This window comes from Somniosus microcephalus, chromosome 26 (genome assembly GCF_052327205.1).
Source record: "Somniosus microcephalus isolate GS21.2 chromosome 26, FLI_Smic_1.0, whole genome shotgun sequence".
Taxonomy (NCBI): Eukaryota; Metazoa; Chordata; class Chondrichthyes; order Squaliformes; family Somniosidae; genus Somniosus; species Somniosus microcephalus.
The window spans coordinates 40490479-40518075 of record NC_141012.1 but is presented as its reverse complement, the minus strand read 5'-3'; the positions used below and the strand labels follow the sequence as shown (position 1 = coordinate 40518075).

The 27597-nt window shown below is 47.6% G+C and overlaps 1 protein-coding gene across 2 annotated transcripts in view; it reads left to right on the top strand.

The window, feature by feature from the left end:
• robo4 (roundabout, axon guidance receptor, homolog 4 (Drosophila)) overlaps positions 1 to 27597 on the top strand; it is a 183740-nt gene that overhangs the window by 90914 nt on the left and 65229 nt on the right. For both annotated transcript variants that reach the window (XM_085968075.1, XM_085968076.1), the window contains exons 7-9: positions 8522 to 8646; positions 15788 to 16013; positions 22343 to 22464. In XM_085968075.1, coding sequence (XP_085824201.1) covers positions 8522 to 8646; positions 15788 to 16013; positions 22343 to 22464 — 473 coding nt within the window. The remainder of the gene's footprint in view (positions 1 to 8521; positions 8647 to 15787; positions 16014 to 22342; positions 22465 to 27597) is intronic.

The window sequence follows — 27597 nt, the reverse complement described above, 5'->3', positions numbered from 1 at the left end:
GCAGGCCTTACGCCTGCTTTTTAAATGTGTAAATTCTGGAGACTTACCCTCCCGGGAAAACCTGTTTAAAAAAAAGAAAAAACAAAAAAACCAGAAGTTCGATGTGCACGCGCAGCCTCTCCCGCGCACGCGTTCGACCTCTGAACCCCTTCTTTCAGGGGAACGGAAGTGCCGGTTTCCCACGCATGCGCAGTGCATGCAGGAAACCGACACTTCCATTGGGCCTACGGGTGAGTACCCCGTGCGTACTCACCCGTGGAGACCCGAATTTCTGGGCCGTTATCTGTTAAAATAGCGGAGAGAGAGATTTGGTGCTTTAAGTTGTATCGGTGACTGTAACTTTTGGATCGTTGCTGTTATGGTTCTTTACTGGACAGACTGGATGCAGGGAGGATGTTTTCCTTGGCTGGGGGGGCGGGGTTTAGAATGAGGGGGTCATAGTCTCAGGATACGGGGTAGGACATTTAGGACTGAGATGAGGAGAAATTTCTTCACTCAGAGGGTGGTGAACCTGTGGAATTCTTTACCACAGAAGGCTGTGGAGGCCAAGTCACTGAATATATTTAAGAAGGAGATAGATAGATTTCTAGACACAAAAGGCATCAAGGGGTATGGGGAGAGAGCGGGAATTTGGTATTGAGATAGAGGATCAGCCATGATCATATTGAATGGCAGAGCAGGCTCGAAGGGCCGAATGGCCTACTCCTGCTTCTATGTTTCTATGCTCATATACTAGCACTAATTAGACCCATATCTGTAAACTGGAACTTGCTTTTTTTTTACATGATCTGAATGGGGTACCCTTCCACAGAATAACCATGATTCTTTTATCACGGTAATGATACACGGGAGATTACTTGCTGTGCCCACCACGTTCTCCTGTCCACTTTGGAAGGTGGTAACGTATCATACTGTCCAACCATATTATTCAGGCTAAAATTAAGAATTTAATTTATTGACTCAGGAAATTGCACAGAAGCAAAACAAAAAATGACAGTAACCAACTTCTTTGAAATAGTGTCATGGGATCTTATATGCCCACCTGAGAGGGAAGACAGTTTAACACCTCAGCCAAAAGAGGGTACCTCTAGCACTGCAGCACTCCATCAGCATCAGTCTAGATTTTGTGCTCGTCCTTAGAGTGAGACTTGAACCCACAACCTTCTGACTTAGAGGCGAGAGTGCTACCACTGAGCCAAACTTTTGATGACCTTGATGGAATGGTTTATTAGAGACTCTCACAGGCTTTTGGAAATGGTCATGTCTCACCAAACTGGTTGCATTTTTTTGAGGAAGTTACTAGGTTCTTTGATGTAGCTAGCTTGATTGACATTGTGTAAATTGATTTAGAATAACTTTTGATAAGGTGCAACACAATAGACTACATGAGAGTCCTGTGAGATCAGCAGACAGATATTAGGCTGGTTAAGGAATTAATTGTATTCTCATAGCTAGAAGGCTATGTTATTAATACAGGTAGACTACCCTTTATCCGAACTTCCGAAAACCGAAACCCTCTAAAAACCGAAGGTTTTTTCGTTCAGCGTAAGTCCAGCGTAAGTCGTGCGCACGACCCCCCGCGGACCCCCGCCTGCCCCGACCCCCGCCGACCCCCCCGCCGACCCCCCCGCGGACCCCCGCCGGCCCCGACCCCCGCGGACCCCCGCTGGCCCCGACCCCCGCCGACCCCGACCCCCGCGGACCCCCCCGCGGACCCCCGCCGACCCCGACCCCCGCCGACTTACGCTGAGCGTCAGCGTAAGTCGTGCGCACGACCCCCCGCCGACCCCCCCGCGGACCCCCGCTGACCCCGACCGTAAGTCGGCGGGGGTCGGGGTTGGCGGGGGTCTGCGGGGGGGTCGGCGCCGGCGGGGGTCCGCGGGGGGGTCGGCGGGGGGTCGTGCGCACGACCCCCCGCCGACCCCCCCGCGGACCCCCGCCGACCCACCTTCCGAAATCCGAAATTCTCCGAAAACCGAAACACGGCTGGTCCCGAGGTTTTCGGATAAAGGATAGTCTACCTGTAGCAGTGGTTTTGTGTGGGGACCGGTTATCAGTGGAGTCCCACAGGGGTCAATGTCCGGCCCATTGTTCTTCAGCATTCTTATCGATGATTAGATGAATGCATTGGGGGAACTGTCCATGAGTTTGCGGACGATACAGAGACTTGGGCGAGTGTTAGGACATTAGATGAGAAAAACAGGTAACAGATGGATCTAGATGTGATGAGGGAATGGGTCTGTGTTTGGCAGCTGCCATTTAACACAGATAAAAACAGTGTTATGCACATTGGTATAGCCAATGCCAAGCATGTGTGCACCATACAACGTGTGAGCTTAAGGCTGTTGAGCGGGAGAAAGACCTAGATGTTATAGTATATCAATCTCTGAAGGTTCACAACCAGTGCTGAGGTTATTGCAAAAATAAATACAGTGCTAGAGTATTTGGCCAGTACGATTAAATACCATACTTTCCTTGTATAAGACCTTGGCTAGGCCTCATTTAGAATACTGTGTCCAGTTTTGGTCCCCTCACATGTTGGGTGACTTAGAGGCCCTGGAAAAGGTTCAGAGGTGGGCCACTAGATTCAATTCAATTCAATTCAATTCAATTCAATTTTATTTGTCATATATGCAGCAAATGTGTGTACTGCACAATGAAATGTTGATTTTTACGAGTCCTCCCAACATTGGAATAAACATGGCATAACAATGATAAAAATACTAATAGGAATACAGTAATAATAAATAAAACAACAGTAATAAATAATAATAAATTATTCGTTCATGAGTCTTATGGCCTGGGGGTAGAAGCTGTTTCGAACCTGCTGGTACGAGACCGTATGCTTCGATATCTCTTACCGGACGGGAGCAGGGTGAAGAGGTTGTGGCTGGGGTGGCTCGCGTCTTTGATGATTCTCAGGGCCTTCCCCCGGCACCTCTCGGGGTAGATATCCTGCACAGCAGGTAGTTTAATTCCTATAGTATGTTGTGCTGCTTTCACCACCATCTGTAGAGCCTTGTGGTCTGTGGCGGTGCAGTTGCCATACCAGGTAGTGATGCAGCCGGACAGGATACTCGCGATGGTGCACCGGTAGAAGTTGGTGAGAATCTGAGGGGCCATTCCAAATTTCTTCAGTCTCCTGAGGAAGAACAGGCGTTAGCATGCCTTCTTGGTTACGACGTCGATGTGATTGGACCACGTTAAGTCCTCTGTAATGAATACACCCAGGAATTTGAAGCTGCTAACCCTCTCCACCTCAGCCCCTTTGATGTAGATTGGGGTGTGTCCCTCCCCCTGCCGCTTCCTGTAGTCCACGATCCCTGTTTAAAGGTCCTTAGCTGCCCTTCTCTTCGGCTCTATCCGTGGTCATCCATTGCCATCTTTTGCCCTTTCTTCCCCCAACCTCCTTTCTTCCATTGCTTAAGATACCCTGCCTGTGAGAGTGAAGACACTCCAGCCCAAACTACAAGTTCAAACTACAAGTTTAAAGCTCCCCCTGCAGAGCCCACTGCCCATCGCCCGGCGTGTCTTTGTTCTCACCGAGCTCCTTCAGCTGCCGGAACTCTGCTGAAACTTGACCTCCATCACCTGGATTCCTCGCGGACAGGACTTCGTAGACAACACGGCTTGACTCAGCAGCTGTGGCACTGCTCTGTTTTGCAGTCACTTCAAGCCTTATACTGCGGAATTCTTTTGTCAAATTGGTTTCCGATCTCCTGGATTTCTCTGGACATCTAGACTACGTTTCTGCTTTGAACTACACTGGATTACATTACGTTTCTGCACTGGATTACACTGTAAGACTTACCTGCTGCGTCTCCGTCTCTTGCTGCTAAAAGATTTTTACCTTTAAACTGCGGCTCTGCTGAACTGGTTCTACTGGTTTTTCAGCTCTGCTGGCTTCTAGGCACCAGCTGCTGCCCCACTTGCTGTCGGGGACTCGTTCTACCGCTTTTCAGCTTTGCTGGTCGCTGGCCTGTGGTTTTACTTTTTCTCCGCCGCTGTGACCTACGGTGACCTCCAACTTGCATCAATTTCACCATCATCTTTCTGCATCGCTACCGACTCTCATTCCTACGGCAACAACCACCATCCTCGAACTCTCTACCCTTCAAATAGCTTCTGGACTTCACTCGCCTGCTTTGGACAGCGGTTCGTCGATGCTCCATACTGGCCCCATCCTGCTTACGTCGGCTTTGTCCCTCCATGGGACCCCTGACTTTGACTCTGGTCTCCCAACTATTGTCTCGAACCTATTCCCTGCAGCCAGGAAATATGTATTCCATTCATTACTACATTTAATCAGGCCTATGTAACCTGAGCTTTTCCCATGTCCATTCGTGTGCACACATGGCTGCCACTCCGGACCTGAGCCATTCAATACTTTTCCACTTTTTCCCCCTCTTTTCCTTTTCTCTCTATCTCCCTCCCTGACTGCTCTGTCCTGTCGTCATGCCTCCTTTCATCTCTCTTCTCTCGGATACTCTGCCCTCCCAAATCCCTACCCCAATCCTTCATTACACTTCGACCTTCCAACTCTCCTGCCGCCATCGCAGGCTTGACTCCCTCTTAGATAAGCCCACAGCTTCCCTCTGTGCCTCTCTTGGCATCTTGCGAAGGGCCCATCGAGGCACTCGTTGCTGCCACCTTACGAGCAGCAACCCCAACTCTCCCATCCTGCTCTCTCGCCGACCTTCCCGCCCAGCGCGCCCACTGGGGGAAAATCTTGCCAATCTCCTCCCCATTCAACTCATCCCCCCCCCCCCAACCCCAGCACTGACCCTGTGGACGCTGGCAGTGGGGCAGCCATCACCGACCCTCTCCGCACCTCCCTCCAGAATGTCCGTTCACTTGCGAACAAGGCCCTTGCCATCCATGAGCTTATCGTGGATGACTGCATCGATATCATGGCCCTGACGGAAACTTGGTTGAGGGGCGATGACACCTTACCCTTAAATGAAGCCTCCCCGCTTGGCTATACCTTCCGCCACTTGCCCCGCTCAGACCGCTGTGGTGGCGGTGTAGCTCTCATCACCAAATCACACCTTGGTCTGTCCCTCTAATCCTCCGGCACTTTCTCCTCCTTTGAGCATCTCACCTTATTCCACCCCTCTCGCCTCTCATTTAAAATTCTCGTTCTCTACCGCCCACCCAAGTACCATAAAAATGTTATTACTGAGATATCTTCACTGTTCTCCCTCAGCCGCTGCACCAAATGACTTCTCATCCTTGGTGATTTCAACCTCCACCTCAATTCATCATGCTCTCTCTCCTCTGAGTTCACTAGCCTCCTATCCTCCTTTAATCTCTCACTCCATGTGAACTCCCCAAACCATATTCACGGCCACCCCCTCGACCTTGCCATCTCTCGTGGCCTCGCTACTCCCATCGGGTCAATCGCCGATAAGGCCATCTCTGACCACTTCCTCGTATCGCTCTCCACCCCCACCCCCTGTCCAACCCCACAACCCTACTTCCTTCTGTGTCCATCCCTGGAAAAAAACTCTCTCCCAACTCTCTTACGACTGCACTTATGAAATGCCAACTGTCCAGTCTTTGGCCTTCCATTCACCACGACATTTCTGCAGCTACCGATCTGTTCAACCACACCCTCACCACCAACTTTGATGCCCTATTCCCTATTAAAACAATTACTCTCTCTCACCCTGGCCGATCCCCCTGGTACGGCCCTCATCTTCGCTCCCTTAAGTCCAAGGGATGCAGACTTGAACGGATATGGTGGACAATTGGTTTAGCCATTCACCGCCAGATCTGGCTGGACCACATAAAGCATTATCTGGTCCTGCTCTCGTCTGCCAAAATTCTGGAATGCAAAGATAGACCCCAGTTCCTATTCTCTACTGCTAACCATCTTCTTAAACCCCTCTCCCCCGTCTCCTGCACCCTCACCTCCGACAACAAGTGTGAGGAGCTCATGGACTTCTTTGTCTCTAAAATTGAGACCATCCGTTCAGCTGCCTCTGCCACTTCCCTTCCTTCCCCTAGCCCACCGGGCCAAACTTCCTCTAAGTCCCCCCTGCCCTAGCCCTGAACTCACATCTTTCTCCAGTTTCCCTCCGATCTCCCCATATGGCCTCTCCACGCTCATCTTGTCCATGAGACCCTATTCCCACAAAACTGCTGACCACCCAACTTCCTTTTCTGGCTCCCATGTTAGCTGACCTTGTTAATGGTTCTATCTCCTCGGGTACTGTCCCCCTCTCCCTCAAATTTGCCATCATCACCCCTCTCCTCAAAAAAAACAACCCCTGATCCCTCCGTCCTTGCAAACTACCACCCCATCTCCAACCTCCCTTTCCTCTCCAAAGTCCTTGAATGTGTTGTCGCCTCCCAAATCCGTGCCCATCTTTCCCGCAATTCCATGTTTGAATCCCTCCAATCAGGTTTCCACCCTAGCCACAGTATCGAAACGGCTCTCATCAAAGTCACAAATGACATCCTTTGTGATTGTGACAAAGGTAAACTATCCCTCCTCATCCTTCTTGACTAGTCTGCAGCCTTTGACATGGTTGACCACTCCATCCTTCTCCAACGCCTCTCCACTGTTGTCCAGCTGGGTGGGACTGCACTCGCCTGGTTCCATTCTTATCTATCTAATCGTAACCAGAGAATCACCTGCAACGGCTTCTCTTCCCGCTCCCGCATTGTTACCTCTGGTGTCCCCCAATGATCTGTCCTTGACCCCCTCCTATTTCTCATCTACATGTTGCCCCTTGGTGACATCATTCAAAAACACAGCGTCAGTTTCCACATGTACGCTGATGACACCCAGCTCTACCTCACCACCACTTCTCTCAACCCCTCCATGGTCTCTAAATTGTCAGACTGCTTGTCTAACATCCAGTTCTGGATGAGCAAAAATTTTCTCCATTTAAATATTGGGAAGGCCAACGCCATTGTTTTCGGTCCACGCCACAAACTCCGTTCCCTAGCCACTGACTCCATCCCTCTCCCTAACATCTGTCTGAGGCTGAACCACACTGTTCGCAACCTTGGTGTCATATTTGACCCCGAAATGAGCTTCCGACCACAAATCCACAGCATAACTAAGACCGCTTATTTCCACCTCCGTAACATCACCCGTCTCCGCCCTTGCCTCAGCTCATCCGCTGCTGAAACCCTCATCCATGCCTTTGTTACCTCTAGACTTAACTATTCCAACGCACTCCTGGCTGGCCTCCCACATTCTACCCTACATAAACTTGAGGTGATCCAAAACTCGGCTGCCCGTGTCCTAACTCGCACCAAGTCCCGTTCACCCATCATCCCTGTGCTCGCTGACCTACATTGGCTCCCGGTTAAGCAGCGCCTCGATTTCAAAATTCTCATCCTTGTTTTCAAATCCCTTCATGGCCTCGCCCTTCCCTATCTCTGTAATCTCCTTCAGCCCCACAACCCCCCCGAGATATCTGCGCTCCTCTAATTCTGCCCTCTTGAGCATCCCTGATTATAATCGCTCAACCATTGGTGGCCGAGCCTTCTGTTGCCTGGGCCCTAAGCTCTGGAATTCCCTGCCTAAACCTCTCCGCCTCGCTACCTCTCTTTCCTCCTTTAAGACACTCCTTAAAACCTACCTCTTTGACCAAGCTTTTGGTCACCTGCCCTAATTTATCCTTATGTGGCTTAGTGTCAAATTTTTTGTCTTATAATAGTCCTGTGCAACGCCTTGGGACGTTTTACTACATTAAAGTCGCTATATAAATACAAGTGTTGTTGTTGTCGTTACCATGATAGTCTTAAATTGCTGCTTTTTTATTTCTAGAAAAGCATAGACTTTGAGGAGATTTGATTAAGGTCTTTAAAATAATGAAACAGTTTGATTCAGTCCATGTGGATAGGCTGGTTGAGTTAGATAGATTAGGGAGGACTGGGAGAACCTGTAAGTTATGTAAGCATAGAAAGAGGTTAGATGTCAGATTTTTCATTTCACAAAAGGTGTCAACCTTTGGAACAAGTTGCTGGCTCGTGCAACGAGTTCAGATTTGCTATAAACCTTAAAAAGGGAGCTGGACAGGTTCCTGACTGTGGCCGACATGACTGCATATAGAAGTTAAGTGGAGTATTGGGGGATTTGTCTTCCAGTGACTGTGGTCTCCTGGAACTTGCTTGACCGCTTTCAGGGATCAGAGAGGAATTCCTCAGAATTCCTTTTTCCCTAAATTAGCTTAGGGTTATTTTCCTCTTTTTGTCTCTCCCAGGAGATTGCAAGGCTGGTTGTTTGGAGGGGAGGGGGGAGAAGGACGGATGGGTTCATGGTGTGCATAAGTTGTGCTATGGCAGCATGGGATAGGCTGGTCTTTCCCTGTCCTCCATTTTTGTATGTTGAAAATCGATGATCCCTCATTCAACAGGCAATAAAGGAGTATGAAATCGAAACTGGTTGTGCTGAAAACACGCAGCAAGAATGGTCAGCATTTGAAAAAGAAAGATAGATTATCGTGTCTGCAATGGATTCCACTGCTGTTACTAGTTCAAGTGTTGCTTTTATTACCTTCAGATGCTCTTGATACTGGTCAGAGAGACAGGCAGAAAGATACTCATCGGGAGCTGCTGGATGTCCGGATTTACCTCGACAACGTTACTGTCCTTCCATCATCTTCACATGTTCATCTCCGCTGGAAGGTGGGCATCCACACTTTCTCCCTACCTTTCAAACGGTTACTATCTTACTCTATACATGATTACCACTAGGCTCACTCCATATCTGATACAAAAGCAAAATACTGCTGATGCTGGAATTAGAATCATAGAATGGTTACAGCACGGAAGAAGGCCATTCGGCCCGTCGAGCCTGTGCCGGCTCTCTGCGAGAGCACTTCAGCCAGTCCCACTGCCCTGCCCTATCCCCGTAGTCCTGCAAATTTTTTTCCTTCAGGTACTTATCGAACTCCCTTTTGAAAGCCGTGATTGAGTCTGCCTCCACCACCCTTTCAGGCAGTGCATTTCCAGATCCTAACCACTCGCTGAGTAAAAAAGTTTTTCCTCATGTCGCCTTTGGTTCTTCTGCCAATCACCTTAAATTTGTGTCCTCCAGTTCTTGACCCTTCTGCCAATGGGAACAGTTTCTCTCTATCTACTCTGTCCAGACCCCTCATGATTTTGAACACCTCTATCAAATCTCCTCTCAATCTTCTCTGCTCTAAGGAGAAAAACCCCAGCTTCTCCAGTCTATTCATGTAACTGATGTCCCTCATCCCTGGAATCATTCTCGTAAATCTTTTCTGCACTAAGGCCTTCATATCCTTCCTAAAGAGCGGTGCCCAGAATTGGACACAAGACTCCAGTTGAGGCCGAACCAGTGTTTTATACAGGTTCATCATAATTTCCATGCATTTGTACCCTATATTTAGCCTCTATTTATGAAGCCCAGTATCCGGTAAGCTTTTTTAACTGATTTCTCAACCTGCCCCGCCACCTTCAACGATTTGTGCACATATACCCCCAGGTCTCTCTGTTCATGCACCCCCTTTAGGATTGTACCCTTTAGTTTATATTTCCTCTCCACATTCTTTCTACCAAAATGTATCACTTTGCACTTTTCTGCGTTAAATTTCATCCGCCACGTGTCCGCCCATTCCAGCAGCTTGTCGATTGTCTTCTTGAAGTCGATCACTATCCTCCTCACTGTTCACTATACTTCCAAGTTTTGTGTCATCTGCAAATTTTGAAATTGTGCCCTGTACACCCACATTCAAGTCATTAATATATATCAAGAAAAGCAGCAGTCCTAGAACTGTCCCCTGGGGAACACCACTGTATACCTTCCTCCAGTCCGAAAAACAACCGTTCACCACTACTCTCTGTTTCCTGTCACTTAGCCAATTTCGTACCCATGCTGCCACTGTCCCTTTTATTCCATGGGCTTCAGCTTTGCTGGTAACCTATAGGGCCAGAAATTCCAGAACGGGGCTTGCAGCGCGTGCAAGCCCCGTATTTACACTTACCCCGCGCTACTGCCGATCAGCTCCAGGGACGCCTGGAATTGGTGTTTCCAGAAGAAGAATCCCGGGCAGCGTATGACGTCACGCCGCCCAGGAGTGCAGCCAGCGCGAAGCCAGGAGCGTGCAGTGCAAGTGAGACACGCCCCTTGAGGTCTCAGTTTCACTGGACACGCCCCCAATGTTTCTGTCAAGCTGCTAACCATTTTTACATGCAAAGCAGCAGTTTAAATAGGTTTTTGGAAGTTTTTTGAAGATTTTGGTAACTTTTACAAACTTTTTAAAATGTTTACATTATTTTGAGTAATCTGAAGTAGTTTTAAACAATTAAAGCAATTTAAAGACTTTTAAAAGCCCTAAAAGAATTTTTTAAATTCCATTTATTTATTTAGCAATGTCGTCGTCATACGTGTCTTCACACTGTTCCCTTTGGGGAACTGTATGAAGTGGTGGAAGGATTTATGGCCGTGATTAATGCTCATTCCGTGACCGTAACCATCTTTGAACCAGCCATTAGGGCGGTTAGTCCTATGGCGGGAGGGTTTTACGGGCTCCCACAAGCTATACAAGGAGGGGGGGCCACCCACACCCACGGACGCAAATATCCCACTGGATGTCAACCCAGAATTTAGAGCCGGAGCTCCGACTCCACTTGCCGGGACTGTCTGGAGCGGGGTTCGAAACCCTACCCTGATCTGGCCCAGCGGCGGGGATCCTACCGCTATGACAAAGGCCCAATCCGATTAGCAACGTGAAATGGCAGCATAGGGCTCCAGTCACGGGGAGGGAAAAGGCGCAGGAAACGTATGGGTGTCACCTTTTGTGCGGAGTGGGCCTTTTGCGTAGCAGTAAGCATCCCCGCCGCTGGGCCAGAAGGAGTAGGGTTTTGAACCCCACTCCAGACAGTCCCGGCAAGTGGAGTCGGAGTTCCAACTTTAAATTCTGGGTGGACATCCAGCGGGATACTTGCGTCCGTGGGTGTTGGTGGCCCCCCCCCTCAGATGGGTTGTGGGAGCCCGTAAAACCCTCCCGCCATAGGACTAACCACCCTAATGGCTGGTTCAAAGATGGTTACGGTCACGGAATGAGCGTTAATCACGGCCATAAATCCTTCCACCACTTCATACAGTTCCCCAAAGGGAACAGTGTGAGGATACGTACGATGATGACCTCTTGCGCAATGCACCTCCTTGGACCCTCAGTCGCAGATGCGAGGGGGCAAGTCGTGCAATTGTTAAATTTTTCATTTTATTGACATGTAAAATGTTGGCCCAGTAATTCCCTTCCAAATGCGCGAGTACGGTTGGGGTACTTACGCATCTGGCTGGATGAAATGCCGGTTTTCAGCATGCACAGTGCATGTGGGGAAAACCGGCATTTCCTGTCCTCTGAACGAAGGGGTTCAGAGGCAGAACGCGTGCGACTGCACAGGCAGCGCGTGCGCAGTATAATTCGCCGCTTTCATTAATGCTTTCAGTGAGGTCAAGTCATTACAACTTACACATGAAAAAAGCATGGGTACAGTTGCTCCAGAGGCTGCGGAGGAAGATATTTATTATCGTGGAGCTTCTGAAAGTATGTATGTCTGTATATATTCCTTTGCGTGTTATGTATATATTCCTTTACTTATGTGTATGAATGTATTATTTAATTATGACTTTCAGAGAAAGTAACTTATTGGAAAATCATAATTAAAAACATACATTCATACACATTAGTAAAGGAATATAAAACATACATACATATACGTAAAGGAATATATGTGGACATACATACATAACTCATTCTCACATTCCATTCACACAGCCACAATTGCTCCTTCTACCTACCGTTCTGAAAACCCTTTTAAAAAAAAAAAAATTTTAACTTTAAAACTTACTTAAAATTTCTTAAAATAACTTCCCTCCCTTTCCCAAACAAAAATATTGCATTTCAGAAGCTCCACGATAAAATGTTTCTTCCTCCGCAGCCAATGAACCACTTTACACTTGCTTTTTTCAAGTGTAAATTCTGAGGACTTACCCTCACGGATTTCATGAATGAAATCTACGAAGTTCACTGCGCAAGCGCTGCCTGTGCAGTCGCACGTGCTCGAGGTCTGGAAATGCCGGCGTTCCCCGCATGCGCTGTTCATGCTGAACGCCGGCATTTCCAACGGCCAGATGCGTGAGTACCCCGAGCGCACTCACGCCTTTGGCCGCGAATTTCTGGCCCATAGTGTGGCACTTTGTTGAACGCCTTTTGGAAATCCATCTACACTACGTCAACTGCATTGCCCTCATCAACCCTCTCTGTTACCTCATCAAAAAACTCGATCAAGTTGGTTAAACACGATTTGCCTTTAACAAATCCTTGCTGGCTTTCCTTAATTATTCCACACTTGTCCAAGTGACTTGTTAATTTTGCCCTTGACTATTGCCTCCAAAAGCTTCCCCACCAGCAAGGTTAAACTGACTGGCCTATAGTTGCTGGGTTTATCTTTACACCCTTTTTTGAACAAGGGTGTAACATTTGCAATTCTCCAATCCTCTGGCACCACCCCCATTTCCAAGGAGGATTGGAAGATTATGGCCAGTACCTCCGTGATTTCTTCCTTCACTTCCCTCAGCGTCCTAGGGTGCATCCCATCTGGTCCTGGTGACTTATCTACTTTAAGTACAGCCTGCCTTTCTCATACCTCGTCTTTATCAATTTTTAGCCCATCCAGTGTCTCCTCTACCTCCTCCTTCACTATGTCTATGGCAGCATCCTTGTTGAAGACAGATGCAAAGAACTCAATTAGCACCTCAGCCATACCCTCTGCCTCCATGTTGGGTCTCCTTTTTAGTCCCGAACCGGCCCCATCCCTCCTCTTACTACCCGTTTACTATTTATATGCCTATAGAGGACTTTTGGATTACCTTTTATGCTAGCTGCCATTCTATTCTCGTACCCTCTCTTTGCCCCTCTTATTTTCTTTTTCACTTCTCTGAACTTTCGATATTTAGTCTGATTCTCAGATGTATTCTCGACCTGACATCTGTCATACGCGCCCTTTGTCTGCTTCATCTTACTCTCTATCTCTTTCATCATTCAGGGAACTCTGACTTTACTTGCCCTGCCTTTCCCCCTAGTGGGAATGTACCTCGACTATACCCAAACTATTTCCTCTTTAAAGGCAGCCCATTGTTCCATTACAGTTTTGCCTGCCAATCTTTGATTCCAGTTTACCTGGGCCAGATCCGTTCTCATCCAACTGAAATTGGCCTTCCTCCTATTAAGTATTTTTACTCTAGATTGCTGCCTGGCCTTTTCCACAGCTAATCTAAACCTTATGATACTATGATCACTATTCCCTAAATGTTCACCTACTGACACTTGCTCCACTTGACCTACCTCATTCCCCAGAACCAGATCCAGCAATGCCTCCTTCCTCATTGGGCCCGAAACATACTGATCAAGAAAAATGTCCTGAACACACTTCAGAAATTCTTCCGCGTCTCTCCCCTTTACACTATTACTATCCCAGTCTACAACAACAACAACTTGTATTTATATTAGGATAGTTGAAGTCCCCCATTATCACTACTCTATAGTTCTTGCTTCTCTCTGTAATTTCTCTGTGAATTTGCTCCTCCATATTTTTCCCACTAGTTGGGGGCCTATAAAATACACCTAGTAGTGCAATGACACCTCTATTATTTCTTAACTCGAGCCATATAGATTCTGTCCTTGACCCCTCCAGGACATCCTCTCCAGCACTGTAACATTCTCCTTAACCAATACTGCCACACTACCTCCTACCTTTCCTTCCCTATCTTTCCTGAACACCTTATATCCAGGAATATTTAATACCCAATCCTGCCCCTTTTTTGAGCCAGGTCTCCGTTATTGCCACAACATCATATTCTTAAGTGGCTATTTGCGCCTGCAGCTCACCAAATCTGAAATAAAAACAGAAAATGCTGGAACAACTTAGCAGGTCAGGTAGCATCTGTGGAGAGAGAAACAGAGTTAACGTTTCAGGTCGATGGCCTTTCGTCAGAACTGGAAAAAGTTAGAGATGTAACAGATTTTTAAGCAACTGTAGGGGCAGGGAAAGGGAGGAGGGGAGGAAAGAACAAAAGGGAAGGGGATGGTACACACTGCAGCCACGGTATGCCGGTGGTGGAGGGAGTGAATGTTTAAGGTGGTGGATGGGGTGCCAATCAAGCGGGCTGCTTTGTCCTGGATGGTGTCGAGCTTCTTGAGTGCTGTTGGAGCTGCACTCATCCAGGCAAGTGGAGAGTATTCCATCACACTCCTTACTTGTGCCTTGTAGATGGTGGAAAGGCCTGTTTTACATCACTCCTGCTTTTTATTTCCATTCAAGTCAACGGAAATAAATATAGGGAGAGATATAAAACGGGCTGCCGACTTGCTATCAACCGTTTTACACTATCGCACAAAGTCAAGATCTGCCTCCCAATTATTATTTGGCATTAATTGACTCTCAACTCAGATGTAACCGGGATGATTAGTGTGGCCGATGAATATGTCATTCTCCTCTTCTGACTCAGTGCCAGCAGCCATCTGGTACCTCAACCAAGTGGCCATTCTTCATCTGTGAGCCTAGACAGTGGTAGATTATTCATCCATGGAGAACATCCTATCAAGCCCAGCCCTGCTTACTAGAGATGTGCATGCAAATATCCTCCAGCATAGTCAGGTCACTGGCTAGTCATCAGGAACAAGAATCCTGGCTGATTTCTCAATAACATCATCAGTGGGATCAACCAATTGAGAGTGTGGATTGAGCACATCCTTCCTGATCTGTGTGGATTAATACAGTACCACATTGTCTATTGACCCATCGAGCCTTTGAGGGACCTCTGAGGGAGTCTCTTAGAACGTTGATTGTTAAGACAGTGTATCAGGATCTTAACCCTACATTTATCAAATGGCTATTTGCGCCTGCAGCTCACCAAACCTGAAATAAAAACAGAAAATGCTGGAAACACTCAGCAGGTCAGGGAAATGGGGGAGGAGAGGAAAGAACAAAAGGGAAAGTCTGTGATAGGAGGGAAGGCAAGAGAAATTGAAAGACAAAAAAAGGGGGATGGGGAGGAAAGAACAAAAGGGAAGGTCCGTTTTGCCTTGCACCATCATCCCTACAACCCTACTGTAGCTAACTTGGGAGCTTTAATCCACATCAAACCTGATGTTCAACATTGATATTAATAAACATATTCCTGGCATGGAGCCTCAAGTTGTACCCGGGAGAGCGTATTGGGAAATCGTGGGAGGCCCGTCTACAATTTCTTGATATTCGATGCCCGTGAGCTGCGATCTGCACGAAGAGCCCCGATCGTAAAATTCACCCTTAGATGCCAACAGTGAAAAGGCGTTCCCTTGCCCAACAATGGCAGCCACCGCCTTGAGAATACTGACCATGGATCTTCTGAAAGGCCTTGTATTCTCCCAACAGTTGTTCAGGTCATCTTTCTCAAACAGCTTCAGAGAGCTTTAGCACTCAGGCCTGAAGCTATACTTGCTTAAACCGGTCACCCTGTGACATACAATTCCATTTCACCAGTTGGACGCTAAAGTAACATCAGATGATGTCCACACATGGACAGCTTCCAGTCGGAGTTGCAGGATAGGGATCAGGACTTGGAAGTTGTGGGATATTGATGACCCCTACTGCTGCCCCGAGCAAGATCAACTCAGTCTTGCTAATCACAGCCATTCCACTTGAATTTTCCCCTTTGATGTAATGCATTTAAGCCAGTGGTCAAAGGGGACCGAGTGTGAGCTCACTTATCTGCACAAAACTCACTGTTGTCTCCTATTTCTGGCTTCTTCAGGTTATTTCGCTGTCTCAACACATCGAGGGATTTAATGTTTTCTTTCGTGCTCTGATGCCCCCGAGCATGGAATGGATGGAGCAGCAGGTTGCCAGCCCCGTCGAGCGGAACGCAGTGCTGATCACTCTAAAAAGGGGCTACAAGTATGAGTTCAAGGTTCAGGCGTACAGCGGAAGGTTCTACAGTCCAGACAGCAACACAAAGCATGGAAGGGTTCCCGAAGAAGGTGAGAGATGATGCCAGTAGATTAAGAACATAAGAAATAGGAGCAGGAGTCGGCCACTTGGCCCATCGAGCCTGCTCCACCATTCAATAAGATCATGGCTGATCTTCTACCTCAAGTCCACCTTCCCACACTATCCCCATATCCCTTGATTCCCTTAGTATCCAAAAATCAATCGATCTCGGTCTTGAATTGGGGGAATGGGCGGATACGTGGCAGATGCACTATAATGTGGATAAATGCGAGGTTATCCACTTTGGGGGTAAAAACAGGAGGGTAGATTATTATCTAAATGGCAATAGATTGGGAGATGGGGAAGTGCAGAGGGACCTGGGTGTTCTTGTGCACCAGTCACTGAAGGAGAGCATGCAGGTGCAACAGGCGATTAAGAAGGCAAATGGTATGTTGGCCTTCATATCAAGGGGGTTCGAGTATAGGAATAGGGATACCTTACTACAGCTGTACAAGGTGCTGGTGAGACCGCATCTGGAGTATTGTGTACAGTTTTGGTCGCCCCATCTGCGGAAGGATGTTCTTGCCATGGAAAGAGTGCAACGGCGATTCACCAGGCTGATACCTGGAATGACCTACGAAGAGAGATTAAATAGTTTGGGCTTGTACTCACTGGAGTTTAGAAGATTGAGAGGGGATCTCATCGAAACATATAAAATTATGGCAGGCCTGGACAGGCTGAATTCAGAGAGAATGTTTCCAATGGCCGGGGAGCACAGAACCAGGGGCCACAGTCTAAAAATAGCGGGCAAATCATTTAAAACAGAGATGAGGAAGAATTTCTTCACTCAAAGAGTGGTGAGCCTGTGGAATTCCCTGCCACAGAGGGCTGTGAAGGCTAATTCAATAAATATTTTCAAGAGAGAATTGGATATATTTCTGAAGGCTAAGGGGATTAAGGGTTACGGAGAAAAGGCGGGGACGGGGTACTGAACTGGTAAGATCAGCTATGATCTCAGACGAAGATCAGCCATGATCTCATTGAATGGCGGAGCAGGCTCGAAGGGCCGAATGGCCTACTCCTGTTCCTATCTCTATGTTTCTATGAATATACTCAACGATTGAGCATCCACAGCCCTCTGGGGTAGAGAATTCCAAAGATTCACAACCGTTTGAGTGAAGAAATTTCTCCTCATCTCAGCTCATAAATGGCCGACCCCTTATTCTGAGTCTGTGACCCCTGGTTCTAGACTCCCCAGCCAGGGGAAACATCCTCCCTGCATCTACCCTGTCAAGCCCTTTAAGAATTTTATACGTTTCGATGATATCACCTCTCATTCTTCTAAACTCTAGGGAATATAGGCCTAGTCTACTCAATCTTTCCTCGTGGGACAATCCCCTCATCCCAGGAATCAGTCTAGTGAACCTTCGTTGCACTCCCTCTAAGGCAAGTATATCCTTCCTTAGGTAAGGGGACCAAAACTTTACTCCAAGTGTAGCCAATCAAGGCCCTATATAATTGTAGTAAAACTCTTTACTCTTATACTCCAATCCCTTTGTAATAAAGGCTAACATACCATTTGCTTTCCTAATTGCTTGCTGTATCTTTTTTTTTAATTCGTTCATGGGATGTGGGCGTCGCTGGCAAGGCCAGCATTTATTGCCCATCCCTAGTTGCCCTTGAGAAGGTGGTGGTGAGCCGCCTTCTTGAAACGTTGCAGTCCATGTGGTGAAGGTACTCCCACAGTGCTGTTAGGGTTGGGGGCGGAGTTCCAGGATTTTTGACCCAGCAACGATGAAAGAACGGCGATAAACTTCCAAGTCAGGATGGTGTGTGACTTGGAGGGGAACTTGGAGGTGGTGGTGTTCCCTTGCGCCTGCTGCCATTGTCCTTCTAGGTGGTAGAGATTGCGGGTTTGGGAGGTGCTGCTGAAGAAGCCTTGGCAAGTTCCTGCCGTGCATCTTCTAGATGCATGTTAACTTTCTGTGATTTGTGTACAAGGACACCCAGGTCCCTCCGAATACCAACATTTCCCAGTCTCTCATCATTTAAAAAGAATTCTGCTTTTCTATTTTTCCTACCAAAGTGGATAACTTCACACTTCTCCACATTATATTCCATCTGCCATGTTCTTGCCCACTCACTTAACCAGTCTATATCCCTTTGCAGCCTCTTTGCGTCCTCCTCACAGCTTACTTTCCCACCTTACTTTGTATCATCAGCATACTTGGATACATTACATCAGTCCTCTCATCTAAGTCATTGATATAGGTTGTAAATAGCTGAGGCCCGAGCACTGATCCTTGCGGTACCCCACTTGTTACAGCCTGCCAACCCAAAATGACCCGTTTGTTCCTACTCTCTGTTTTCTGTCCATTAATCAATGCTCAATCCATGCTAATATATTACCTCCAATCCCATGAGCCCTAATTTTGTGTAATAACCTCTTCTGTGGCACCTTATCGAATGCCTTGTGAAAATCCAAATACACTCCCTACAACGGGTTTCACTGGAGTTCTAAAGGCACCTGGTCGAAGGGATAAGGCTAGGTGGTGTGAGGGCTAGAACAGTGGTACTTGTAATATGGGCCAGGGCTATTTGTGGACTATCTCCTGTGGTCCCCCGCAGCTCCCATTGCTATAAGGTGTCAGCCGTGGCCCAGTGGGTAGCACTCTCGATTCTGCGTCAGAAGGTTGTGTGTTCTAGTCCCACTCCAGACACTTGAGCACAACATCTAGGCTGACTCTTCAATGCAGTACTGTCAGAGGTGCCTTTTTTGGCTGAGAAGTTAAACTGAGGCCCCGTCTCCCCTCTCAGGTGGACTTAAAAGATCCCATGGCACTATTCAAAGAAGAGCAGGGGAGTTCTCCCTCAACCAACATCGCAAAAACAGATTATCTGGTCATCATCACATTGCATTTGAATTTTCGCCGTGCAAATTGATGCAAGTTCTTTCTTTCCATGTGTCTGGCTTTCTAAGCATGGTTGTGGTATATCACTCGAGCTGTCCATTTGACTTCTCGTGCAGAGAAAGCAAGACAGTTCTGTAAGAAAGTGGGGTTATCCCAGTATCTACAGAGCAAGTGAAGATTAAAGCTACAGGACCCATAATTTTAGCAGAAATATCAGTCCGATAGGGTTTGTTCCCCATTCCTGTGGGCAGATTGTTGGCATGCACTCAGCCACTGATATCAGGAGCTCACCACCACTGCTCCCTCTAAGCTGAGCGGCCGCGCATACGTCCCAGAGCTCGTGCGCACTTCAAATTAAATGCCGCGCAGAGAACTGGACTGCCGGACAACTGGAGCAGGGGGAGGGGGCCCAATACACAATGGCCCGGAACGCAGACAGAGTCGTTTGCAAGTCTTGCGACCTCGGAGCCGATCCCAATTGGAAAGTTGCAAGAGTTGGGGCAGCGGCCACATGATAAGAGAGTGGGTGTGGGGTTGGTTGTGTCGGCCTCTGAGAGGTTCCACGTGCTGCAGGCAGAAGCTGTAGAGGAGCCGCGCTCAGCCGGTTGCCATGGTGATGAGGGGAATCAAGGGATATGTAGATCGGGCGGGAAAGTGGAGTTGAGGTCGATGATCAGCCATGATCTTATTGAAAGGTGGAGCAGGCTCGAGGGGCCGTATGGCCGACTTCTGTTCCTATTTCTTATGTTCTTATGTCTCCTTCCTTCTCCTTTGGCGCCACGGTTCCAGGGGCTTGTGTTACACATACTCTGCGCTCCCCACGGGGTCATTCCAGAGCGGGTCCTTTCGGAGCGGGGCCAGCTCAGTGCAGCCGGCCACCGCTATAGGGGCTGGGCGAAGCTTTAAAAATCGGTGGGAGAGAGCGGTAGATAACCGCGTGCAGCTCATCATCTTAAACCTGTTACAGGTGAGTGAGTCGCCGAGTTTTACCCGCAACAGGTGAGTAAGAAGGGATTTTGTTGCTGTCAGATGGTAGTGACGTGTTTTAGGAGAGGAAATGAGAAACGAGTTTGTGTGAATTTTGAGTTGTACGTGAATCCGATTTTTAAAATAAAACGATCCTGCTGCAGATGGGTTTGTAAGATCAGGCTTTCAATCATTAGGTGAAGCAAGGAAGCATTTTAGCAGAAGGAAGAAGAACGATTAACACAAGTTTAACTTACTTTTATTTGCTACTTTTTACTAAATCCAATATTGCACCGGGGGTGGATTTATGATTTTAGGGGGAAAAATTCGGTTGGTTAGTGCCTCCCATTAGCACCTCCAGAGGGCGCTAATGGGGCGCTAGGAACTGAGCGCCCGAATGTGACGATTTTAGTGCCGCTCGCGAAATTGACCAGTCGTTTTGTGGCAGCGCTAAACAATACCGCCACGATCTCCTGCGCCCATAGATCGTGACGTCAGTCAAGTGTGCAACGCCCCGGTAGCGCTCCAGACCGGATATTGAGTCACGCCCACTGCCGCTAGGAATGACAGGTAGATGGGAACGTTTTCAAGTTGGGAAGGGGCTGGGGGAGCGCTATTTAAAGGCGGGTGCTTCCTGCCTTTTCTTGTCAGCAACATTTTTGGTTTTAATGCTGTCCTAAGGAGTTTTGGCCCTCAGCACCACTTTTGTGGTTCCTAAGTGCCGAGCTCTTTCCCTGGGCCTATTCATTAGTGCTTCCAACACAATTGCTTTTGAGGTCCCTCCAGGCCGAGATTCAAGGCTGCAATGAGCAGGGAATGGCTGGCCAGCAAGATGGCCCCTCCCCTTTAAGAACTGGACGGCGCCAGTCTGGCTTCCATGGTAACGGACATCGCCTGAGCTTCGGTAGCGTTCTGAGGTAGCGCCTCGCTCGCAGACGTTTGCGCCTTAAGAGAGGTGAGTAGCGCCTGATTTAGCGTTCAAATCACCTCCAGAGGTGAATTTTGCAGTCGGAGGCGATAATTAGCGGCGGGTGCTAAACCTTGTACCCGGACAATATTAGTGCCCCACAAAATGGCCGATACCGAATTTTTCCCACTTAGTCTTGTTGCCGATGAAAGTTCATAAAAACCCTAATAACATAAAAAGTGGGGAAAACTGGAGCTTGCTTTTGAAAATCAGAATTCTGGCGTCCGGTTTATATTTCTCGAAATGTTGAGGCACCTCACTTTCAACAGGCCAACCCAATTAGCACATCTGTCTGCTGAAGAATTCAAACAGCCTGGGGGGGCAACAAAGGCTGCCTTTGTCAGAAACAAAAATATGATTTTTTTTTAAATTTCGGAAAATTGTTAAAAGCGAGAAAAAAATACGGGAAAGTGATGTTAATTTTACCGTAAACAAAGTTGCAGAATGGGCGTGTAAATGACAAATTAATTTCCATATAGATAAGTGTGAGGTGGTGTATTTTTGGTAGGAGGAATAAGGAGGCCACCTACTCCTTAGGAAATAAGAGTCTAGATGGAATAGAGGTGCAAAGGGATCCAGGGTTATAGATTCACAAATTATTAAAAGTAGCAACGCAGGTTAAAAAAGTCATAAAAGTGCAAATAAAGCACTGGGGGCTCATTTCTAGAGGAATAGAATTCAAAAGCAGAGAAGTTATGTTAAACTTGTATAGAACCTGACCTGAATCAGTCATTCATGAAAGAAAGACTTATGAAATAATACTGAGCGGCCTACGGGTGGCACTGTCCAGGGAGAGTATAAATACTCGGGCACGGGCCCAGCTTGCGCAGGACATTCTTAACGGGAACTAGTGAAGGACACAACTAGACCTCCATGTTGTAAAGCTGTTGATTAAAGCTTTGTTTAACGCTTAGATAAAGAGCCTAGTAGTTTTCTTACGTCAGAACCTTGTCTGATTGTCTCATGATTTGAGATGGTGGGCTGGCAATATGGCATTACTGTATATAAATGCTTTTAAGTGGTTGTTGTTGGTGTAAACTTTGTTGTTGTTGGTGTAAAGTTTGCCCACGGACGAAACGGTTGCGCTCAAAGGAGTTCGTGCCCCGCTCAGTACAAAATAAAATTAGGAACATTAGTCACCACGTGTGGAGATGTGGGTATGGACAACATTCAATGTTAGTGTTTTGGAGCCTTCCTGAGAATGACCCTCAAGCATTACATTTTTAAACATTATTTATTCTCGGGATGTGGCCATCGCTGACAATGTTGCCCATCCCATGTTGCCCTTGAGAAGGTGGTGGTGAGCTGTCTTTGTTCAGTATTGAGGCCCTTGAGTAAATGCTAGTGAAACACTGGAGTAGAACCGTATCCTTTCAAATGGGGCCGGCAGTACATCCCTCTCACATCTGGTACAGCTCCTTTCCTAAACCATTACAATATTTTATGGATAGAAGTGAGATCTTTAATGCTGGAGCTTAGATGTGGGTGCTTGGTATTTGCTGTTAATCTGCCATCTCTTGTGTTTCATGTTTAGTACCGGATGCTCCTCCTCACAGTGTTATCATTGCAACGACAGAAAGTAGGAATGACAGCATTGTGGTCAGCTGGGAGCCTCCTCCTCCCGAGTCCCACAACGGCATCATTAAAGGTTACAAGGTACGATTACATAACTGATAAGCATGGTATGTGTACTGTGTATTTGGGAAGCGTCACGGAAACCTGAAAATTAAGGTCAAATTGCGCAACGTGGAATTTAACCTGTGAGCTTCCAAGAAAACCTACTGCACTGAGTTGCGTGTACTACAGTCCCAGTTAAAGTTGATATGAAGACTATACCCGGTCCTATAACAGCGTCGCAGCATTCGTGCAGTGGACTCATTGAACAGTTCAGGTGTGCGACTTTCACCGAATGTTTGACAGGGAAGGGTATCCAGGTATTTACTTTGCCATTCAGGTTTTCCAATGTGATTTACCTGCGTTAAGGACCGAGGGCCGCAGTGCAGAATTGAATAGAGTAGAAGAGAAACTGAGGTAAAACAAAAAAGTCGTGGTATAGGAGTGGCTGAAGTATGTGTCCCTGAGATGGTAACAATGAGGAGAAGTTAGCCCGCAGAACCCGGTTGGAGGCCATTTTGCTAATCATTGAAAATTCATCTACAGCAGATTTAAATATTCAACTTAAAAATTTTTTTTTTTTAAATCACTGTTTGTGACCACTCACTGCAGTTTGGCGAGACTTTCAGGACATCTGAGAAGTAAATTCATTCATTCACAAATCTGCAGAATGTCTACACTGTACAGTAGAGTCTCCCAAGTAAATCCTACTTTAGTATTACTGCAACAGGACGAGATCAGATCGGTTTTGCATGAAGGCGACTTGATCTAAAGTGGATTGCATCATCCAGCAGTATAAGAAGCGCAGATGTCGTTGCAATTCTGGGCCGGTTTTGGGGGCGATTCAGAAGGTTTTCTGTGAGCTCAGATTGAAAAATGTTGCTTACTCAAGAAGTGTGGGGTTCTCAGTTCCTTCCCCAATAGCTCACCCAATTGCCGCAGAGTTGACCTGCTAGACGTTGCTCACACCAGAATCCACAAGAACAAACCACTATGTTTTGACAGAAAATACATCGAACAGTGGATACACCCCCATCTGGTCAGAGTACTTCAGCAGAAGACAACTGGTCTTTGGCTGTGTAATTTGTAACCTGCTGCTCATATCTTATGAGAGGGAGTTCATCTTCTGGCGTTGTACACTGCACCTTCACTTCACTGATGGCGCTTTGGATCAATGCTCTCACAGGACATTCTCCAGAAGCACTTTAGCAACATGTCTGTTTGGGAAATGGTAGGTCGTCTGATGGACAGGAACAGGCCCACTGGTCCATCCAACCTGTCCCACACAGCTGTGATGCTTTGTGGATCACAATAGAAATACATCCCACCCCACCCCACCAGAAAGCCATGTGATCTCCTGTGAAGCATAAGTTGCTTGTGAAGGATTCCCATATGGTTCAAGGTGCTGGAACGGCATCCTCCTTGAACTTGAACACTATACAATGTTGGGCGTTTGCCAACCAGCAATCTGTGGCAATGCCTTCAGGACTGTGTGAACAACATGCCTGATGACTTGTTTTGAACCTCGTTGAATGTTGGCGTGTGTCCTTGGAAGACAACATTCCAGGAAACCAAAGTAAGAAATACAATAATACGGGCCAATAAATAAATAAGCGCCAAAGCCCATATTGCAGAACATCACCAGGGCTGAAAAGCATAATGAAGAAGATGCGATAATGTGATTAATGAGAAATGAGTGATACCTAGCTTATGTTTTAGTGAAGTCAAGTAAACAGAAAATGCTGGAACTGCAGAGAAGTCCGATCATCATCTGAGGAGAATAGGATGGGCGTTGAATTGACAAGCGTTTTGTTTTATTTGTTTCTGGGATGTGGGCGTCGCTGGTAAGGCATTGCCCATCATTAATTGCCCTTGAGAAGGTGGTGGTGAGTCCGCCTTCTTGAACCACTGCAGTCCGTGTGGTGAAGGTACTCCCACAGTGCTGTTAGGGTGGGATTGCATGATTTTGAACCAGCGACGATGAAGGAATGGTGATATATTTCCAAGTCAGGATGATGTGTAACTTGGAGGGGAACTTGAAGGTGATGGTGTTCCCTTCTACGTGGTAAAGGTCACGGGTTTGGGAGGTGCTGCCGAAGAAGCCTTGGCGAGTTGCTGCAGTGCATCTTGTAGATGATACACACTGCAGCCACGGTACGCTGATGGTGGAGGGAGTGAATGTTTAAGGTGGTGGATGGGGTGCCAATCAAGCGGGCTGCTTTGTCCTGGATGGTGTCGAGCTTCTTGAGTGTTGTTGGAGCTGCACTCATCCAGGCAACACTCCTGACTTGTGCCTTGTAGATGGTGGAAAGGCTTTGGGGAGTCAGAAGGTGAGACACTCGCCACAGAATTCCCAGCCTCTGACCTGCTCTTGTTGCCACAGTATTTATGTGGCTGGTCCAGTTAATTATCTGGTCAATGGTGACTCCCAAGATATTGGTGGTGGTAATGCCGTTGAATGGCAAGGGCAGTGGTTAGACTCTCACTTGTTGGAGATAGTCATTGCCTGGCACTTGTGTGGTACAAATGTTACTTGCCACTTAGCAGCCCAAGCCTGAATGTCATCCAGGTCTTCTTGTATGCGGGCATGGACTGCTTCATTATCTGAGGAGTTGCGAATGGCACTGAACACTGTGCAGTCATCAGCGAACGTCCCCGCCTTATGATGGAGAGAAGGTCATTGATGAAGCAGCTGAAGATAGTTGGGCATAGGACACTGCCCTGAGGAACTCCTGCAGTGATATCCTGGGGCTGAGATGATTGATCTCCAACAACTACAACCATCTTCCTTTGTGCTCAGTATGATTCCAGCCAGTGGAGAGTTTCCCCCCTGATCCCCATTGACTTCAATTTTACTAGGGCTCCTTGATGCCACACTAGGTCAAATGCTGCCTTGATGTCAAGGGCAGTCACTCTCACCTCACCTCTGGAATTCAGCTCTTTTGTCCATGTTTGGACCAAGACTGTAATGAGGTCAGGAGCTGAAAGGTCCTGGCAGAACCCAAACTGAGCATCAGTGAGCAGGTTATTAGTGAGTAAGTGCCGCTTGATAGCACTGTCAACGACACCTTCTAACACTTTGCTGATGATTGAGAGTAGACTGATGGGGCGGTAATTGGCAGGATTGGATTGTCCTGCTTTCTGTGGATAGGACATACCTGGGCAGTTTTCCACATTGTCGGAAAGATGCCAGTATTGTAGCTGTACTGGAATATCTAGGTTAGAGGCGCAGCTAGTTCTGGAGCACGGGTCTTCAGCACGCCAGCCGGGATGTTGTCGGGGCCCAAAGCCTTTGCTGTATCCAGTGCGCTCAGCTGTTTCTTGATATCACGTGGAGTGAATTGTGGAGTGAGTGGGCTGAATACTGGCTTCTGTGATGGTGGAGACCTCAGGAGGTGGCCGATGTGGATGATCCACTCGGCACTTCTGGCTGAAGATGGTTGCAAACGCTTCAGCATTGTCTTTTGCACTCGCGTGCTGGGCTCCGCCATCATTGAGGATGGGGATATTCATGAAGCCTCCTCCTCCCGTTAGTTGTTTAATGGTCCACCGCCATTCACGACTGGATGTGGCAGGACTGCAGAGCTTTGATCTGATCTGTTGATTGTGGGATCGCTTAGCTCTGTCTATAGCATGCTGCTTCCACTGTTTAGGATGCATGTAGTCCTGTGTTGCAGCTTCCCCAGGTTGACATCTCATTTTTAGGTATGCCTGGTGCTGCTCCTGGCATACTCTTCTACACTCCTTATTGAACCAGGGATTGTCCCCTGGCTTGACGGTAATGGTAGAGTGAGGGATATGCCAGGCCATTAGGTTACAGATTGTGGTGGAATACAATTCTACTGCTGCTGATGGCCCACAGCATCTCATGGATGCCCAGTTTTGAGCTGCTGCACCTGTTCTGAATCTATCCCATTTATCACAGCGGTCGTGCCTCACAACACGATGGAGGGTGTCCTCAGTGAGAAGACGGGACTTCGTCTCCACAATGACTGTGCGGTGGTCACTGCTACCAATGCTATCATGGACAGATGCATCTGCGACAGGTAGATTGGTGAAGATGAGGTCAAGTAGGTTTGTCCCTCGTGTTGGTTCTCTCACCACCTGTCGCAGGCTCAGTCTGGCAACTATGTCCTTCGGGACACGGCCAGCTCGGTCAGTGCTCCGAGCCACTCCTGGTGATGGACACTGAAGTCCCCCACCCAGAGTACATTCTGTGCCCTTGCTTCCCTCAGTGCTTCTTCCAAGTGGTGTTCAACATGGAGGAGTACTGATTCATCAGCTGAGAGAGGGCGGTAGGTGGTAATCAGCAGGAGGTTTGCTTGCCCATGCTTGACCTGAAGCAATGTGACTTCATGGGGTCCAGAGTCACTGGGCCACTCCCTCCCGACTGTATACCACTGTGCCACCACCTTTGGGATGGTGATGGAGGAATCTGGGACTTTGGCAGAAAGGTATGATTCTGTGAATATAACTGTCTGTAGGACAGCTCTCCCAATTTTGGCACACATCCCCAGATGTCAGTGAGGAGGACTTTGCAGAGTTGACTGGGCTGGGTGTGCCATTGTTGTGTCCTAAGCCGGTGCCTAGGTTGATGCCGTGTGGTCCGTCCGTGCTTAGTATTGTTTCTCGTAGTGGTTTGTTACAACTGAGTGGCTTGCTAGGCCATTTCAGAGGACAATTAAGAGTCAACCACATTGCTGTGGGTCTGGAGTCACATATAGGCCAGACCAGGTAACGATAGCAGATTTCCTTCCCTAAAGGACATTAGTGAACCAGATGGGTTTTTACGACAATCCGGTAGTTTCATGGTCATTGATAAGTTAGGGGACCTTAACCACAGCACCATAATTGGCCTTAAGACTCCATGGCATCGGGAAGGGGGAGAATCAGCCAGGGATCCTGCTGCTGATGCATATGCCAGATTTATTTAATCAACTGAATTTAAATTCCCCAGCTGCCATGGTGGCATTTGAACTCACATCTAACTAGCTCATTAGTCCAGGCTTCTGGGTTATTGGTCCAGCAACATAAGCACTATGCCACCATTCCCGACACTGCTTAATAACGATCAGGAACCATGACTGATTTTCTTTTTTCCTCTTCTAGGGCCACTGAACGCAATTGTAGCACCTCTACCACCACTCAGATAACTCAGCTCAGATTGGGACCTTC